General features: G+C 55.0%; 2 protein-coding genes across 3 annotated transcripts in view; one reads left to right on the top strand and one right to left on the bottom strand.

The window, feature by feature from the left end:
* Positions 1 to 14,588, top strand: part of WDR33 (WD repeat domain 33) — an 87,484-nt gene extending 72,896 nt beyond the window's left edge. The window contains exons 16-22 of one of the 2 annotated variants that reach the window (XM_040971196.1): positions 400 to 1,470; positions 4,116 to 4,224; positions 6,532 to 6,970; positions 11,511 to 11,674; positions 11,761 to 11,850; positions 12,415 to 12,552; positions 13,964 to 14,588. In XM_040971196.1, the coding sequence (XP_040827130.1) occupies positions 400 to 1,470; positions 4,116 to 4,224; positions 6,532 to 6,970; positions 11,511 to 11,674; positions 11,761 to 11,850; positions 12,415 to 12,552; positions 13,964 to 14,193 (2,241 nt within the window). In that variant the 3' untranslated portion in view covers positions 14,194 to 14,588. Of the gene's footprint in view, positions 1 to 399; positions 1,471 to 4,115; positions 4,225 to 6,531; positions 6,971 to 11,510; positions 11,675 to 11,760; positions 11,851 to 12,345; positions 12,553 to 13,963 lie in introns of both variants that reach the window. The other variant, XM_040971195.1, reaches the window with a different exon arrangement.
* Positions 14,589 to 15,276: 688 nt separating this feature from the next.
* Positions 15,277 to 17,923, bottom strand: SFT2D3 (SFT2 domain containing 3). Its single transcript, XM_040971197.1, has one exon. It carries the CDS (start codon positions 17,921 to 17,923, stop codon positions 17,267 to 17,269), a length of 657 nt encoding a protein of 218 aa, XP_040827131.1. The 3' UTR covers positions 15,277 to 17,266.
* Positions 17,924 to 18,230: the final 307 nt, after the last annotated feature.

Raw genomic sequence — 18,230 nt, 5'->3', positions numbered from 1 at the left:
GCTTAAGTAAAATAAGATAGAAAAAGCTAAGGCCAGTGTTGGTTTAGTTTGGATTCATTTCTCCACAAGTAACAATTGTCCCTTGGAGCCAGAAGAGCAGATGACTTGTTTTTTGTTTTTGTTTTTGTTTTCTCCTCCTCATGAGAGTTATCCAGAGTGACAGAACACTAGGGAATTATTGGGGTGTCCCTGCTCAGCGTTGATTGTAAGCAGTCCTCGGTGCTGGGAGGTTGTGTTGCTCGGGGAGTTGGAGTGACATGGTTGCAGATTTCTCTGGAGACATCAGGAGACTGAGCAGTTTCTTGTTCATTTTGAGGATCCTGGAATGTTCGCACATTTGTCATCCTTAAAGGTGCCAGCTAATTGATTGTCCTTTTTTCCTTCCCCTTTTCTTTCCAGCAACTCAAAATTGAGAGACTCGCACAGAAACAGGCTGAGCAAATTCAACCTCCTCCCTCAGCTGGGACCCCTCTCCTCGCACCCCAGCCATTTCCAGGACAAGGTCCGATGTCGCAGATTCCTCAAGGTTTCCAGCAGCCCCATCCATCTCAGCAGATGCCAATGAACATGGCGCAGATGGGGCCTCCAGGCCCACAAGGACAGTTTAGACCCCCCGGACCGCAGGGCCCCCCACTGCACCAGGGAGGTGGGGGGCCACAAGGATTCATGGGACCACAGGGGCCGCAGGGCCCACCCCAGGGACTGCCACGGCCTCAGGACCTGCACGGGCCCCAGCCGATGCAGAGGCATCCTGGACCTCATGGCCCTCTGGGGCCTCAAGGACCACCTGGCCCCCAGGGGGGGTCCGGCCCTCAAGGTCACATGGGTGCTCAGGGTCCGCCTGGTCCGCAGGGTCACATGGGCCCCCAGGGGCCTCCTGGTCCGCAGGGTCACATGGGCCCCCAAGGGCCTCCTGGTACACCAGGTCTGCAGGGCCCACCTGGTCCCAGGGGAATGCAGGGGCCCCCTCACCCTCATGCCATGCCAGGCGGGCCTGGGCCTCAGGGGATCCCGGGCCCCGTGTCTCAGGGACCTCTGATGGGGTTGAATCCCAGAGGAATGCAAGGCCCTCCTGGCCCCCGGGAGAACCAGGGTCCTGCTCCCCAAGGCATGATGATGGGCCACCCGCCTCAAGAGCTGAGAGGACCTCATCCTCCAAGCGGACTTCTTGGACACGGCCCTCAGGAAATGAGAGGTCCTCAGGAAATGCGGGGCATGCAGGGGCCGCCCCCACAAGGATCCATGCTGGGCCCTCCCCAGGAACTGCGTGGGCCTCCCGGCTCACAAGGCCAGCAGGGGCCGCCCCAGGGCTCTTTGGGACCTCCACCCCAGGGTGGCATGCAAGGGCCTCCTGGACCTCAGGGACAGCCGAACCCGGCAAGAGGACCACATCCTTCTCAAGGTCCAATACCATTCCAGCAACAGAAAACACCTCTGCTGGGTGATGGGCCCCGGGCCCCCTTCAATCAGGTACTATTTACTTCCAACTCATGACAGTAACACGCTGGGAAAACTGTACTGTGCACTGATGCACCTGTTGTGGTGGCTCACAATATTAGCATCCTAGGAAATGCTAGGAGTGCTGAGATGGGTTATACTGCTGTTAGATACTCATCTTCTCATTTCGTTATTTTTTGTGTGTGATGGAGGTGGTTCCTTTAGTAAAGAGAACTTTGGACTAGGAGCAGGTTGGACCGACCCCAGGGCTGAGGCTCTGAGGCGTTACCTGATAGCCTGATGTGCATGAGCCTGCAAGCCACTGTGGCTCCTGCATCCTGCTGCTGGCTCACGTGGGCCTGCCAGCCACTGTGGCTCCTGTATCCTGCTACTGGCTCCCGTGGGCCTGCCAGCCACTGTGCCCTCCTGCATCCTGCTGCTGGCTCCCGTGGGCCTGCCAGCCACTGTGCCTGTCTGTCTGCTGACTCTCCATTTAGAGCTAGTGAGGGGTGCTTAGCTCGTGTGGGTGCACTGCAGGCTGTGCTCCTCTGTTTTCATTTCCTTGAACCAGAATCAAGCATTCTGCAGTGCTGGGCTTGCATATAAAATTCTGTTCAAACTGTTCTCAGCTCACACAGAAGAATGTTTGCAGGGAGGTGTATTTCTGTAGAAAGTTCCTTCATCTGTTTTCAGGGCCTTGGGTTTTGTATTTTGGTTTTTGGAAGGTTGTGAAAAGATCATGTGACAGAGAGAGGGCGAGAGAGAGAGATCTTCTGACCCGATTCACTCCCCAAATGTCTGCAACAAGTAGGCCTGAAGCTAGGGGCCAGGAACTTGGGGCAGTTTTTCACTACCTTCTCAAGCACATCTTTGGGAAGCTACATCAGAAGCATGGCAACTAGGACTCCAACTGGCAGCCCGACATGGAATATGGGCCTATGGGCAGTAGCCTAACTCGCGCTGCTTTGCAAGTCTCCAAGGACTGGGTTTTTGTTAGCCATGTTTTATAGCTTATTCCTCCCAACTCGTGGCTGAGACCAGGAGAGCGTGGTTGATCAGGAGTGAGCCACAAAAGACCAGCTAAGCACTAGTGTCGAACCTGACACCCTTTGCTCTGGTTCTCAGTCGGGAGATGTTTGAAAATATAAACATGCCAGAATCAAGAGGGTAGACCTGAGTTTTGGGAATCATTCACTAAGAATCTATATTGTACCTTCTCAAATACAGAGGAAAAGCATTAAAAATTCATTCTAAATTTTTAATCAATCAAGTTGTAGAAATATTGCTACAAGGAGGCTGAAAGCTTAATATCTCATAGGGTATTTTAAATCTCAAAAGTTGCCCATTGGAAACTTAATGCTCAGTTTTTAGGTAAGATAATCCCTTACTTCCTATACTTTGACCAGGCCAATTTTAAAGAACAGTTTGCTTTCATTGGTTACTTCAGTAATTTGATTCAAGGCACTGAAAAAGCAGCATGGAAAGTATTGGTAGAGCATTACTGAGTGGACGGGGCAGGCACCAAAGTGGTATAGAAGTTACTGCCATCAAGTGAATGACTCAGTAGAGCGGCTGTCATCAAGGCCAGTTTGGGAAAGGAAAGACATTTTGCTAATTGTGCTTTTGAAACTCTGCAAGGAGGAAATGTTATTACATGTACTTTTAAAAGTTTCTATATATCTTTGAAAGATAGAGTGATGTGAGTTAGAGGGCAGAGAAGGAGAAAGAGAAAAAAGAAAGGAAGAGGTCTTCCATCTACTGGTTTATTCCCCAAGTACTTGCAGTAGATCCAGTCCAGGCCGAGGCTGGAAATTGGGAACTGCATCTGTGTGGCCCGTGCTGGTGACAGGGACCCAAGCAGTTGGCCCGTCACCTGCTGCCTTCCAGGTGGATTAGCCGGCTGCATTGGAAGAGGAGATGAGACTGGAGCTCAGGCTGGAGGCAGTTGTCCAAGTGCCAGTTTAACCTGCACTGCAATGCCTGCTCACCAGTTGCGGTTTTTGATGACTTGATTGATTGATTTGCTTATTTGTCAAGAGCCCTGAGCCAAGATCATTGGACTTCAGGGAATCAGTATTTAGATAAACATAGGTAGATGAAAATGTAGACTGGTAGAGCTAGGGCTAAGTCAGGGCCACTGGGCGACGAGTGAAAGGATTAGAGCAGCCGGAACCTGAGTCCCCAGCTTGACTTAAATAGGTCTGAGCAGTGGAATGCCTGGGAAAGGGGACCCTCCCAATCAGAGAGGTCTGTAGAATCTTCTAGCAAAATGGGACCCTGTTCTCATTTTGCCTGTTCCCCCCTTTTCAAGACCCTCCCTGACTGACTTCTGTCTCTATCAGGGGTCCTGGGCTGGACCACCAAGTTGTCTGGGCAGATTGCTGGACCTTCCTGTAGCCAGAAGTTCCTCCACTGGGCCAGGGTAGTGGTGGTGGTACTGGGCCACAGTGCCCGACTTTACATTGACGTTCTTGCCTCACATTGCAAGTGGAGCTCGCTCTAGATAGGGTCTGTGGTCAGCAGGTGTAAGGGACAAGGTGCTGCTTTGTGCTGTGCTGTCACTGGGGTATGTTTCCCACCAGGGGCAGCTGATGTTCTTGTTTTATCACATAATGCAGTTGCTGTTGGTGAAGCACAGCCTGTTGTTTCACACCGGACTTTCACTCTTATCTTTCCAGGACGGCCAAAGCGCAGGCCCCCCACCCCTGATCCCAGGCCTAGGGCAGCAGGGAGCACAAGGCCGCATTCCCCCTCTGAACCCTGGACCGGGACCTGGCCCTAACAAAGGTGAGTGTCTGCTGGGCTGAGGAAAAGGTGGCATGCGTCACCTCTATGGGCGGTTTACAGGGAACAGTTTTCCCTGTAACTCTTTGATAGAAGAGCCCTTTGAACCACTGGGACACATTAGGGAGCAGGCATTTTAGATCGTGATTGGTTCAGATGGGCCACCGTGCTGGCCCCAGGAGGTAAGCTGCTCTTGGCAGACACCGGGGAAGCAGCAGGACTCATGTGGCTGTAGCCTGCCTTGCAGGCTGGCCTTGTCTGTTGCTTTGGAGTGAATGTCACTCCATGCTTGTTGACTGCTAGTCTGTGTGCTTATCATCCTGCAGAGCTGAAGTTTATCAGCACCTTCTTCTGCCAGTTGTCATACTGTTTGAAAAGAAGAGTCACATGTCTACCACTGTGTGGTTGAGATGAGAATCTGCCGTGTTTGGATGCAGCCCTGTCTAGAAAGAGGAGCACTGGTCCAGGGGTTAAGACAGGTGTACACCAGAGGCCCTTGTATGGCCCAGTGGTGTGGACGGGAGCTGTGGGATGGAGAGTTAGAGGGGCAGGTTGTGGTAGTGTGGGCCAGGGCCCTTAGGAAGAGATGGAGTCAGTACATTTTAGAGATTGTACCCCCACAGGAGGGAGTCAGAGATGAGACTGTGAGGTGCACACTTCACAAAGCCTTGCGCCGTTTTCTGGCTGAGCCCGCGGCAACTCTGCGATGCTGGTTAGCTTTCTCATCTACACTACATCAGGCAAGTCCTTGTCAGCCTTTCCAACTGTAGGACTTTGGAAATGGAAAACTCAATCTTGATTTCATGTGCATGATCTCAGGTAGAGAAGCGAAAGAGAGAGAGGAGTTGGCATTTACTGCCCTCTTCTCGCGTGGGAGTGGGTACACAGGATGTGCAGATGGAAGCAAGACGGTGGCCACGGGAAGCAGACACCGCGAGAGGCTGCAGGGTGCTGGGGGCCTGCAGGTGCCACCACTCTGTCTGACGGCTGCCTCCTGTCCCTGCACTGTCCACCTCCTTCCTTCTCCTCCTCGCCTCCCTTTCTTCTTATACCCTTTGTTCCTTCTATTTCTTCTTCCTTTCATCCTCCCCCCCAGAGAACGCAGGGAGAAGGGAGAAAGCAGCCTGCCACCCACTCGGGATGAGCTGCTGCTGCTGCCCCTCCATAATTAGCATGGTGGGCTTCTCTCCTGGGAAGGGCAGGGCCCTTTTAAGGAGGTGGAGGCAGAGCAGGTAAGTTCAGAGGGAGATGTTCACAGGGCTGCTGGGTCTCAGGTTACACTAGTTCAAGGAGCACCGAGCCCGTGATGGAGCCCTTGGCCCAGGCTCCCCCAGAGAGGAGAAGAACTGGCCACGGGAAGGACCCTGTGTAGGGGGGCCGGCCACTCTGGAGAGGTTTGCTGGGCATGGACAGCACTGGCTGGGAGGCAGAAGGGAGAGGGGCCTGTGCCATGGCATGGAGTTTACTGGATTTCCAAGCCTTTCATGCGTTTTGAATGGTGAGGAGCTGAAATGATGAAAAGAGACAAGACGGGCAGGGGGGTGCTGTTGGAGGGGAGGAGTCAGGGCTGGGGCCCACCTGCTGGTCCACGGGCTCAGGAAAAGTAGCAGGCGGTGACATTGGGCAAGTGGGCTGTAGTTGTTGAGAAGCAAGCATCCCATTGCTTCTCTCAATGCTTGACTTAAAAACATATATTGACACAAAATAGGTATGCTTTCAGGAGCTAGGGAACACTTTTGTTCCACACTCTGTAGTCCAGAGTCAGACATTCTGTCTTCAGTGCAGTTCTGAAGCTGGCCTGTTGGAAGGGACAGCAGTTACTAGAGAGGTCCCTGGCTCCCTGTGGCTCACGGGGATTTGTGAAGATTTGCTCTCAGAGTGAGGTAAGCACTGTAGGTGGCAGCCATGCGACCTGGTACCCTGTCAGTGGCTTGTGGCTGTCACAGGTGCAGAGGTGAGTCCTTGGTGCTTGGCTTCCAGCCTGTAGTGTTGTTGTTGTTCTCTGTTCCATCTCCGCCACCCTGGGCAGCAGGGTAGAGCTGAGCCCTTGTGTTAGCACTGAAGGACAGGGACGGGGAAGGCAGGCTGCACCCCCCTCATTGGAGGCTCCTAGTCTGCCCTCACCGACATATGCACCCCCCAAACCGCTGAGTGACACCCCTGGGCCCTGCCTTCTAAGTGCACTGAGAACCGAGGAGGGAGAACGTTTTGAATGAAAGGATGTGTTCTGAGGTTTGGTGATGCTGAGAGCAGACCTGGACGGGCAGGTTTCCTGGAAGCCCTGGTAAAAGTCAGCTTTGTTTCCTTTAGGTGACTCCCGCGGCCCCCCAAACCATCACATGGGCTCGATGGCAGAGAGGCGGCATGAGCAGAGCGGCGGCCCCGAGCACGGGCCTGAGAGGGGGCCTTTCCGGGGCGGCCAGGACTGCAGGGGTCCCCCTGATAGGCGCGGCCCTCACCCCGACTTCCCCGATGACTTCAGCAGACCAGACGACTTTCACCCCGACAAGCGCTTTGGCCACCGGTTGCGAGAATTTGAGGGGCGAGGAGGACCTGTACCACAAGAAGAGAAGTGGAGGCGAGGGGGTCCCGGGCCTCCGTTCCCTCCTGACCCCAGGGAATTCAGTGAGGGGGACGGCCGCAGTGCAGCCCGAGGCCCCCCCGGGGCGTGGGAAGGCCGCAGAGCTGGCGACGAGCGATTCCCCCGAGATCCCGACGACCCGCGGTTTCGAGGGCGCAGAGAAGAAAGGTGGGACAGAGACCATGCGGGCCTGCTCCGCCTGCCCGGAGGGTTCTGCCTCTTCTGCCACTGAGGCTTCCATCCCGCTGTGCTGGGGAGGAGCGAGGACTGCTGGCAACGGCAGCCCTCTCCTTGCTTGGTTTCGCCCCTGAGCTCTGAACACTTGATGCCATCTAACTGCCCCATGGGTTCTTTGGTATCTCCGCAGTTGAGAACCCTCCTTCTCTTTGCTTGCTTTGCAGTCCTGTTTAAAAGCTGAGAGGATCAGTGTGCCCTGAAGGTGTCTTGGAATTCCCCGCAGATGCCCCCCCTCTCCCCGTATTCTTGGTACAGAGGAGGCACAGACCTAGACTGGAAGCCAGTGGTTTGTGGGGCCAGCCAAGAATGAATCTTCCTGGGACCTAGTTTGCCTGAGACGTGAAAGGCAGAGGCTGATGGGTGTTAGCGATCTCTCAGAGCAGTCCGTGGTGGCGAAACCCGAGCGTGTAGTCTGTGCCAGGTGCTGGCCCCTGGAATGTAGGAGACAGGAATTACAGGCAGCGTCTTCTGGAAAAGGGAGTAGACGGATGGAGAAGCAGGGCTGGGGCTGGGCTTGCCGAGGTCTTGCAGTATTGGGTGCTGGAGCCAGGCTTCCGCCTTGGGTCTCCGCATCATTTTCCTAACTACTGTTGCCAGCGGGTGGGTGGATGGGTCAGGGAGTGGCTGCCCCGTCCTTGGGGGATGTGTTGGAACAGACCAACTGTTAGCATCACCAGGAAGTGGGGGATGATAGCAAGGACTCAGGGAGCAGGTGTTAGCTGAGGTTTTGAAAACAAGATGGAGGGCTCCTGACTTTTTTTTCTCTTCCTTTCTCTTTAAAAACCGCTCCACTCACGTATGAACCTTGCGCATGTCTAAGGACGTGGTGTGGCATTTCAGGTCATGTGCATGGTCAGACCAGGGTGTGAGTGCGCTCAGCACTCGTGGGACCTCCCTCACTTGGGCAGCTGTGAGCGCCTCAGCTCCAGCAACTGCCAAAATGTGGAGCCAGAGCCGCCCTCTCTGCTGCCGGCACCGTACCGCTCCGTGCGTTCTCTCTCCCTGGCTGGGTAGCCTCCTTCTGTTACTTACACTCGAGAGACAAGGTGCAGTATTTGTCTCCTTCTGTCTAGTTTGTCTTCACTGACTGTAGTGACGACAGCAAACGTAGGATTTCTTTTCCTTCCTGTGGCCGAACAGTATCCCACTTTGCGTAAATACCGCACTGTTAAACCATAGCGCCACTGTATGATCTGGCTGTCCTACACTTGGCTGTGTATCCACAGCAAAGGAAACCAGCATGTGGTATTAATACCTACACTCCCAGTCTCCTGGGGAGGGGCCCTCTCGATGATGCGCATGCGTTCTCTTCAAGACAGCTTTTTGTCTATAAGAGCTTGGCACCACTGTAACTGTCATTGTTTTCTCAAATCAGCGGGCAAAATCCATGTCTGGATTTGTACTTATTGCACCTGACAGTGAAGGCACAGCCTGGGCTTACGCAGTCACAGCTCTGCGCTGCTCTTGCTCACACCACACCTGCTCCTTCTGCCTTCTCTCTGCCAGATGTCTGTGGCTTGCTCTGGTTGCATTCCCTGCTCCTGCTGCACCCAGGTCCTCCCCTGGCTCTCTGTCACATCCTAGCTCCTAGTCCAGCTTGGCATTTAGAAACCTGCGCACTTCCACATTGCCGGTCACCTTCCCCGCTGTAGCCTCGTGGAGGCCTTGCGTAGGCAGCCCACTGCAGGTGCTCAGTTGTCATGCACTAAATCATGAGCAGAGGTGACTGAGCAGCAGCCCCTGGCGAGCAGAGCTTGCAGAAATAAGCTCTTTTCTCCAAGTTCTGGGCCATCACCCACGGGGCAGCGTAGGGGTGGGGACCATATCCCTGGCTGGCATCCTGCCTCCTCCTCCTGCACCCTCATGTGGTGCGGGGATGGCAGGTGCTCTCTGGTATCTCTTGAAGAGCCACATCCCATCACCAGAGTATCACCCTCATGACCTCAGCCGGCCCCGTTTACCTCCCAGAGGCCCCATCTCCAAGTCCCATCGCACTGGGGGTTAGGGCTTTGGCATACACATTCTAGGGGCAGTGCAGTCATTTAGTCCTATCAGAAATGTGGTCTGCTAAGGATAGATGAAATTGTCTGTTTCCCAGAGAAATGGCTCCCAGCTGAGACTCCATGCGGCCCACCTGCCCCTTCCTCTGTCTAGCTACTCCCCTACTGCTCTTGCTTGTTGTCTCAGCCAGTGGCCCGCACATGCTGCCTACTACCTGAGGACTAAGAAGGTTATTGGAAATGCAGCTGGGAGTGACATTTGTCCTGTTAGGTGAGACCATGGTTATGGTGTGAGAGTGCCATGCTGCAGTGCCTGAGTTTGATTCCTGACTCTGGTGTCCTGCCAATGCAGACCCTAGGAGGCAGTGGTGATGGCTTGAGTAACTGAGGTTCCTGCCACCCACAAGATAAGACCTGGCTGGAGTTCTTAGCTCACAGCTTTTGCTGTGACGCCCATTTCGGGCCATCACACGCATGTGTATAGGATTTCTATGTGTATGTGTCTCTGTCTCTAGCTCTCAAAACAAACACAAAAACACAGTGGTAGAGCACAGCAGAGCTCCTTTTTACAGCATGTCAAGTGATAATTGTAGGAGGAGGGTAGCATTCAAAAATCACCTCTTTGATGAGCAGTCAGCATCCTGGCTTCCGTGGTCAGGGTCAGCAGAGGATGCTTAAAACCATTGGGGAAGGGGTGGTGCAGCGACTTAAGCCACTGCCTGCCAGCATCCCGTAACAGTGTGCTAGTTTGGGTCCTGGTTGCTCTGCTTCTGACACAGCTTCCTGCTAACGTGCCTGAGAAGGCAGCAGAAGATGGCCTGAATGTTGGTGTGCCTGTGACCCATATGGGAGACCCAGATAGAGTTCGTGGCTCCTGACTTCAGCCTGCCTCTGCTGTTGCAGCCGCTTTGGCAAGGCAAGCAGCGGGTGGAAGTGCTCTCCTCCTGTGCCCCCTTCTCTGGCTCTTGCTCTGCTTGTGCTGGGGGCACACTGTGGGGGAGCAGCTGCACCCTCAGTGCAGTCAGGTGTTGGTCACAAAGCAGAACATGGAAGCCCTGGGTGCTGCACTGCCTTGACGTCACAAACCTTGAGATAGATTGACATCCAAGCAGCTCTTGGCACCAAAACTTTTTAAAGATTTATTTATTTTTATTGGAAAGACAGATTTATGGAGAGAAGGAGAGACAGAGAGGAAGATTTTCTGTCTGCTGCTTCACCCCCCCCCCCCCAAGTAGCTGCAACAGCTAGAGCTGATCCGAAGCCAGGAACCAGGATCTCCTTCTGGGTCTCCCATGCGGATACATAGTCCCAAGGCTTTGGGCCGTCCTCAACTGCTTCCCAGGCCACAAGCAGGGAGCTAGATGGGAAATGAAGTGGCCAGGACACAAACCAGTGCCCACTTGGGATCCCAGCATGTACAAGGCAAGGATTTAGCTACTGATCCATCACGCTGACAGATGGTGCCAAAACTCAATCCAGTTACGAGGAAGCAGACACATGGAGATTGTGGGAGTCTTCAGCATGTCCAGCATGGAATACAGCACTACAGGGGCGACAGATTGAGGTGACCAGAGAACAGAGAGACATCGCCACGAATGATAGCATGTGACAATAACAGGATTCTGTTGTGCAAGTCCAGTTGCCAGGACACTTGGGACACTTGAGTTGGACTGTGTATTCCTGAAAGGAGAATGGGATTGTGGCTACATAGAGGAACCTCCTTGCTATTAGAAATATCCCGAGGTGGCTGGGACGAGACATCATGTTGTCTGCAGTAAGCAGACGGGCGGTGAGAAGCCGCAACACACACAGCAGAAGGCTAGGATCCCCAGGCGCTCCTGGGCTCTCACAGCTTTGTCGGAGTCAGGCATCGAAGTAACTGACTGGGAGGCCTGGGCGAGGACAGGGCACTGGCAGAGGGGCCAGCCGGAGGGTAGCTGCCTGTCCATAGGCAGCTCTCACTGCTTACACCAGCCCGGGGTGGAGGCTGGCCGTGGGCCAGGGCAGCTGGCAGAGCTGGATTCCCGAGCAAGTCTAGTGCAGGTGGAAGGCATGATGTCTGTAGCCCTCCCCCTCCTCTGCTTATGTAGTAAGTACACTTCATAAAAAAAATGCTGCTGGTCATGAAAAATACTTGGGCGGGGGGGGGTTCAAGGCTACCTGTGCTCACATTGCAACCCACACTTGGGGTACAGCCTGAAATCTCTTCCCACAGTTTGGGAGCCTCGGCTTGTGGAGGTCGGGATTGTTGAGGAAGTCAGCTTCAGCCTCACGCGGTGGTGGGGAGGAGGATGTGGGCACATCCGGCAGAGAGCCCTTGGTGTGACGGGAGCACTTGAGAATTGCTCCAGAGCCCTCTGGCCTGTCTTGCCCCGCATCGGTACCTTGCTGCCAGGATCCTGATGCGTGCTGCATCCTGGTCAGCTCTCCCTGGGTACCCCTCACATGGACTCTGCCGTTTCTCCCTGCAGCTTTCGGCGAGGAGCCCCCCCAAGACACGAGGGCCGCGCTCCCCCCAGGGGGAGGGACAGCTTCCCTGGGCCTGAAGACTTTGGTCCTGAGGAGAGTTTTGATGTGTCTGAGGAAGCGGCTCGAGGCCGGGATCTCCGGGGGCGAGGCCGAGGCACCCCACGAGGTGAGTGGTCAGTCACTTGGGAGGCGGGACAGAGCCAGGGGGTCCCTGGCAGTCTGTAAGACCCCCGCTCTCTGCCCCATCGCTAGGAGGAAGGAAGGGTCTGCTCCCGACTCCTGACGAGTTCCCACGCTTTGATGGACGCAAGCCAGACTCCTGGGATGGAAACCGAGAGCCAGGTGAGGGGGCCTGGGGTGGGCACGGGTGGGCTCCGCTGGACTTCCTGTCCTGCAGCCCCTGGTAACTGCACATTGGAGACCTCAACTGGCTCCTCAGGCAGCCGTGTGTGACAACACTTGCTCAGTGTTTCATGGTTGGGTAATCAGGTTAGCCCATTTCAAACTTTCTTGGTATGATAAACACTAGTAGCGAGAATTTGGGTTAGCCAATCTCAGCAATCCTTAAAATATCCCAAGACCAGATTCTGAGAGAACTACTTCCCTGGGACCCACCTGTCTCTTCCCACAGCCAGAGGGTCTTCCAGTGGTGAGATGTGATTCTTCTGTAAGCAGGATCCCATATGTCATGGGACTTGGAGTGGGCTTTGTCATGGCAAGTCCCTGGCGATCCCAGATTCCCAGCAGAATCCTTGCCAGCTGCCACGCCTGCCGCTCACGCTGTCGGAAGGGCACCGTCAGCTTCTCTGCTTCATGCCCCCACGGTTCCTCCTGCAGGGCCTGGTCATGAACATTTCCGTGACGCTCCCCGCCCTGATCATCCCCCTCATGACGGTCATTCCCCAGCCAGCAGAGAACGCTCCTCTTCTCTCCAAGGCATGGACATGGCATCCCTACCGCCCCGCAAGCGCCCTTGGCACGATGGGCCTGGCACTTCAGAGCACCGAGACATGGACGCCCCTTCTGAAGACCGAGGAAGCAAAGGTAAAGGGAGGCGAGGGGGCATGGGGCCGTGGGAGGGCTCCTCTGCCCACTGCGTGTGGCCTCACCCGCGTGCCTGGGAAGGTGCTGTGCAGGCAGCACCTTCACGGATTGCAAACTCAGCCCTGCACCCTGACCCCGGAGATGAGCTCCCCCTGCTGGCCTCACCTCCGCTCGTGCTCGGAGCCCCCGGGTGTTCTGTGCTTTGTTCAGCACTAACACGTTCCAGACGCCACGAGTTGATGTTTCTGGGGGCAGCCAATTACAAGCAGAAACTCTGAATCCTCACATGTTTAAAGTGTTTTATTTGTATTTATTTGAGAGTGGAGGGAACACAGATTTTTTTTTTCCCATCCGCCAGCCAGGTGTGGGCCAGGCTGGAGCCAGGAGCTCAGAGCGCACCTCAGGTATCTCCCACAAGGGTGGCCGCAGCCCAAGTACCTGAGTCGTCTTCCGCGGCCTACATTAGCAGGAAGCTGAATGGGAGACAGGCTGGGATTCCAGCCTCGGCGTTCAGATATAGGATGTGGGCATGTCAGATGGTAGCTTAACATGATGTACCACAGTGCCCACCCGGGAAGGTTTTAAAGGATAGAATTTTAATAATACCTGGACAATTGTAGATCTAGGTTAGAAACAAACTAAGTTATCCTTGGAAGAAATAATTCAGAAAACCAGTTTTGCCCTGTCTTGTTTCTGAAAGGCAGAGTTACATACAGGAGAGAGATCTTCCACGTTCTGATTTACTCTCCTAGTGGCCACAACAGCCGGAGCTGATCCAAAGTCAGGAGCTTCATCTTGGTCTCCCACACGGGTGCAGAAAGCCAGGGCCTTAGGCCATCCTCCGCTGCTTTCTCAGGCGCATTACCGGGGAGCTGGATGGGAAGTGGAGCAGCTGGGACATGGCCTGGTGCCCATTTGAGAGGAGGATGTTAACCCATTATGCCACAGTACCAATGCCGATCGTTTTCAGTTATGCTTTTGCTTTTTTTTTAAGAAACATTTTACTTCACTAACTCAAAAAGGAAGACACAGCGCCACATAATGTGGCGATTTCCTGGTGGGGTCCCTTGCCATTCCCATTGCTACAGCTCGTGCAGTTACTGGCAGAATTAAGTCACTGCTTTTCAAACCTCCTCAAACACCGCAGAGTCCTCGCTCCAGTTCTGAGCCCAGCTTCCTGCTCACGCTTCTCAGAGCACCCTGGAGAGGTAGCAGGATGGATGTCCTTCCGCAGCCTGCCCTGCACCTGTGTCTCTGTGAGCGTTGTGTCACCCAGCCACGGGGGCATGGCTCTCAGTGATGCCCGGGAGCAGGCCAGGAGCCACAGAGTCGGGGAGGGGCGGGGGGTGCTGTCGTGAAAGTATGTTCACAGAGTCACACTGTCACACTGGAAATCCATGTCTTCTTTCAGGCCGCGGGGGCCCAGGACCTTCCCAGAGAGTGCCAAAATCCGGGCGTTCCAGCTCTTTGGATGGAGACCACCACGATGGATACCACAGAGATGAACCTTTTGGGGGCCCTCCAGGCAGTGGCACCCCTTCTCGAGGTGTCCGGAGTAGCAGTAACTGGGGTCGAGGAAGCAGCATGAACTCTGGCCCGCCAAGGCGAGGCTCCTCGAGGGGTGGAGGGCGGGGTCGGTAGAGGCCGGCCCGGGACCCCAGCCTGAGTGGACAGTGTTTGCGGACTCGGGAAGGAAGCCTGCGCCCATGGGGCCCCGTGCTCTGTCCTGGGCAGCTGCACCCCAGGAGCCCCGTCCCACCCAAGAGGTCTTCAAGATGAGGAGACTGCTACGGGCTCCGACGTGCAGCTGACCGACCCCGTCTCGTCCTGTATGCCCTCATCGCCCAAACCCTCACGTTTTGTGAAGAGAAAAGCTGGAATTTTTTTTTTTTTCCCTTCCCTTAGTGTCGAGACATGGAGCACCTCCACAAATTTAAATTCCTGTCCAATTGGAAATTTATTTCTATATGTACAGTTTGTCAGAGAAAAACATTAAGTTGTTTTTGTATGAATACAGAATGTGACTTATGCAAGAATTAACAGAAAACAGTGAGTTGTGAAGTGCTTGCCTTAAGGAAGCTCTCGGTTCCCATGGCAGCTGAGGGGGATACGTTCCTGGGCACACCTGGCAGGACCCCTGCATCATCCGAGTGGCCTTCATCCATAAACGTGCATTCTGTCGCACTTGTTCTGTTCGGGTGATGAATACCTTAGAGCCAATCCAACATGATTCAAAGCCATAGACATGTGGGTGGAATGACATACTGTGTAAAACACACATTCCCCTGGGGTGGGGGGGTACCGCATGGTAGTTCCACTTGAGGCTTTAATGGAGAGAGGATCAATTTCTAACAGAGAAATTGAGTACATGTTTACTTTGATTAAGTGTAAGTCACTCCACATATTACATCATGTGTCTCCTGACACACTTCTCCCAAACTTCAGCCATGCTGCCATATGGAAATACCTGCAGTGAATACAGTGGGTCGTTGTAACTGGTAGGAAGCCAGCACGTTCTTGAGCATGGCCGACCGCTTTTGTAATGTTGCGTCCAGTTTGGTCTGGCAGCTAAAAACTCAGTTTGAGATATCACATGACACTCTATGCACTAACCGTTAAAACAATTTTTTAAGAGATGTATTTCATTTTGGAAGTCAGTTACAAAGAGGGACAGAGATCTTCCATCCACTGGTTCATTTCCCAGGTGGCCCCAGCTGCCCGATCTAAAGCCAGGGCTACCTGTGGGTTTCCCTATAGGCACAGGGGCCCAAGCGCTTGGGTCATCCTCCACTGCTTTCCCAAGCCATCAGCAGGGAGCTGGATGGAAAGTGAAACAGCTGGGACGGGTCTCAATCCTGCATGCCACACCAGCTCCACGGCCCGCCCTAACATTCCCTCCCATCCGTTGCCCACTTTGGCTTGGTAGCAGTGAGTTTACCTGGATGTTCCAGTGGTTGCCTTAGGAAAGCGGTGTTTATGTAGTCAGGCCAGTCCATCCAAACTCATGTGGTTCTATATTCATGTGGAAAAATAAAATGGCCCTGGTTATTATTTCTGTGGCTCTAGAGACTCCCAAGGGAGTGTTCTTAAATTTTCCTTCACAAGGAAAGGCTCGTCGTTGTGTGTTCCCACCAGGAGCACACACTGAGGCCGTGTGGAGAGAAAGCTGACCCACAGAGCAACCGGGCTCCTAGGACAGAACTCTGTTAACGGCTTAGGTTTCAGCTTTAAAAACCTACTAGTACCTCAGTCAGCAGACAGCCACGTCACGTTCTCAAGAACAAATACACTGTAAAGAAACATTATTACATTTATTAAATTCTTAGAAAATGCATATATCATTTTAAAACGGCACTGTTGAAATCCATCCCAAGATACTGTCTTTTGAATTTTATAAATTTTCAAACTGACTTCTTGGAGATAATGTTGCAAAAAAAAACACATTAAAATCTTGATTTAGGAAACAAGAGTAGTGTCAACAGACAAATGTGTTCAACACTATTTGAATATAACTAGAACAGAGAGCACGGGGGTGGCAGAAAGAGCAGCTAATGGTACAAAGCTGACAAAGTGACTCCAGGAAAATACTGTGCTTGCCACCCTGAGGTAGGGGACCTAAGTACTGATGGGCCACCAAGGGGATCCTGGGCGGGAGCCGGGAAGGGACGCCCTAGAGCTGTAAGCCCAGCATGCACCCTGCTGTCCCTGGCATTGCTTCTTGGGGAAGGGCTTATGGCATGGATGGCGACCCAGAAACTTCCACTTTGAGGATGGAGGATGAGGTAGGTAGTGCTCTGTACTGCAATCAACCAACACACACCCTGTTAAGGCCCTTCAGGCACATGAAGTTCTGAGTGGTCTGCGGGCAGCTGTGACACACAGCAAGAGGAGAACCCTGGGCAGGATCCTCCAATTAAACACGCTGCACAAAATCCTGGGGTGTCCTGCACCTGTCACGATCCTGGGCAGGATCCACAAGGAACTGCCATCGGTCAGTGGAAGTGAATGCTTGGCCTTCCAAGCGCCTTGGTCAGCCGGCCAACTGCACACGACGATTTGCAAGGTGGACAGCCAAGTTGGAAACGGTCATCAGGGCTTGGAGAAACGAGTGTGGCATTTCCCCCAGCCCAGTTCTGTGGAGACCAGCTCCAGGCATTTCCACACACCGTCAGCACACAACACAACACAGTCTTGAGATAAAAATGTTTTTTTTGGTTCACTGTGTTCGGTCATCTAAAGCGGACTTTCCATGTTACAATGTCCCTAGCCAAAGAAAATCTGCAGTAAGCAGTCTTAATTTTTTAAATCCGATGTTTAAGCTAAACTGGTACTTAATCCGATACCCTCTGGATTTACACTGCATAATAAAATAACAACTGTCCAACTCTTAGGTATAGCAAAAACAAAACCAGAGAGCTGCTACAGCCAAATAGCGCTGGATGTTTTTAGAAGGTAAACCTGAGAAAAATCGGGAAATCCGCTATTTCGAAGAACTCAGTCCGAAACCACGGTGGATGCAAAAAGTTCCTTTCAGCAGCGATGTCACAGTGCGTTCGTCTTCAGTGGCGCAATCGGGGATCTTCAGGAGGACCGCGCGCTCCGGGGCGCAGCCAAGCCGCTCCAGTCTCAGTCCCGGACGCCGCTCCGCGTCCACGACGCCCCGGGGCCCGGAGCCCTCCACACCCGCGCGTCCCGCAGTGTCGGGCCCGCGCGCTCACACCGGCAGCGTCTTGGCCAGGCCGGCGCCGCGACCCAGGCGGCCGAGCGCCAGGCGCAGCGCGGAGAGGCCACCCCAGGGCAGCGCGGCCAGCAGCACGGCGAGCAGCGCGGCCACCTGCGCGCAGGCGCCCAGCGCCGTGAGCAACGTGCTGCGCAGCCCCAGCGCCGAGTACAGCGTGGCGCCCAGCGCGGCCCCGTAGAGCAGCGCGGGCCGCGACGGCGTCTCCTCGCCCCGCAGCAGGCGGCCGCACGCCGCGCCGCCCCGCAGCAGCGCGCCGCCCGCCAGCGCCAGCACCGAGCCCAGCGACCACAGCAGCGCGAACTTGCGAGCGCGCAGCAGCAGCACGGGCGCGTAGAGCGCGGCCAAGCCGAAGCAGAGCGCGGCCAGCAGCAGGCAGCCGCCGCCTGCCGCCAGCCGCTGCGCGCGCGTCACGGAGGGCAGGCACGACGGGCCAGCAGCCGCCGGCTCGGCCGGGCTCCGCGGCCACGGCCAGCGCAGCCCCGCGCGGCCCAGCCACGCCTCGGCCATCCCGCCCGTGGCCGCGCGCTCCTCGGCCGCGTCCGCGCCCAGCAGGGGCTCGGCCACGGCCGCCCCGCCGCCCGCACGGCCCTGCGCCAGGTACTCCTGCAGCTGGCGGTGCAGCTCCGCCATCTTCCTGCTCTGGGCGCGGGCGGCGGTTGGCCGGGCGTGGCGGAAGGGGTGGGCTTCCTGTCGGCCATCCCGCCCCTGCCGTCCCCGCGTCGGGGGTGGGGAGGCTGCTGGCGGCCGGGCCCCGGTCCCGGAGGGAGGCGCTGCTGAGGAGACAGCGTGCGCTCTCAGCCTTGGCACTGCTCACAGCACCCAGATCCTGTGCCAGAGGGGGACGGGCCATCGGCTTTGGGCTGTTGGCTTCCCAGCCCTTCTGCCATGACCCAGGGAACCAGTTACCCACCTACCCCCGCCCGATGAATTCTTTCTA

The sequence above is a fragment of the Ochotona curzoniae genome, unplaced genomic scaffold, assembly GCF_017591425.1.
Source record: "Ochotona curzoniae isolate NIBS_2020 unplaced genomic scaffold, NIBS_Ocur_1.0 scaffold_4953, whole genome shotgun sequence".
NCBI classification, from domain to species: Eukaryota; Metazoa; Chordata; class Mammalia; order Lagomorpha; family Ochotonidae; genus Ochotona; species Ochotona curzoniae.
This window is presented reverse-complemented; position numbering and strand designations above follow the sequence as displayed.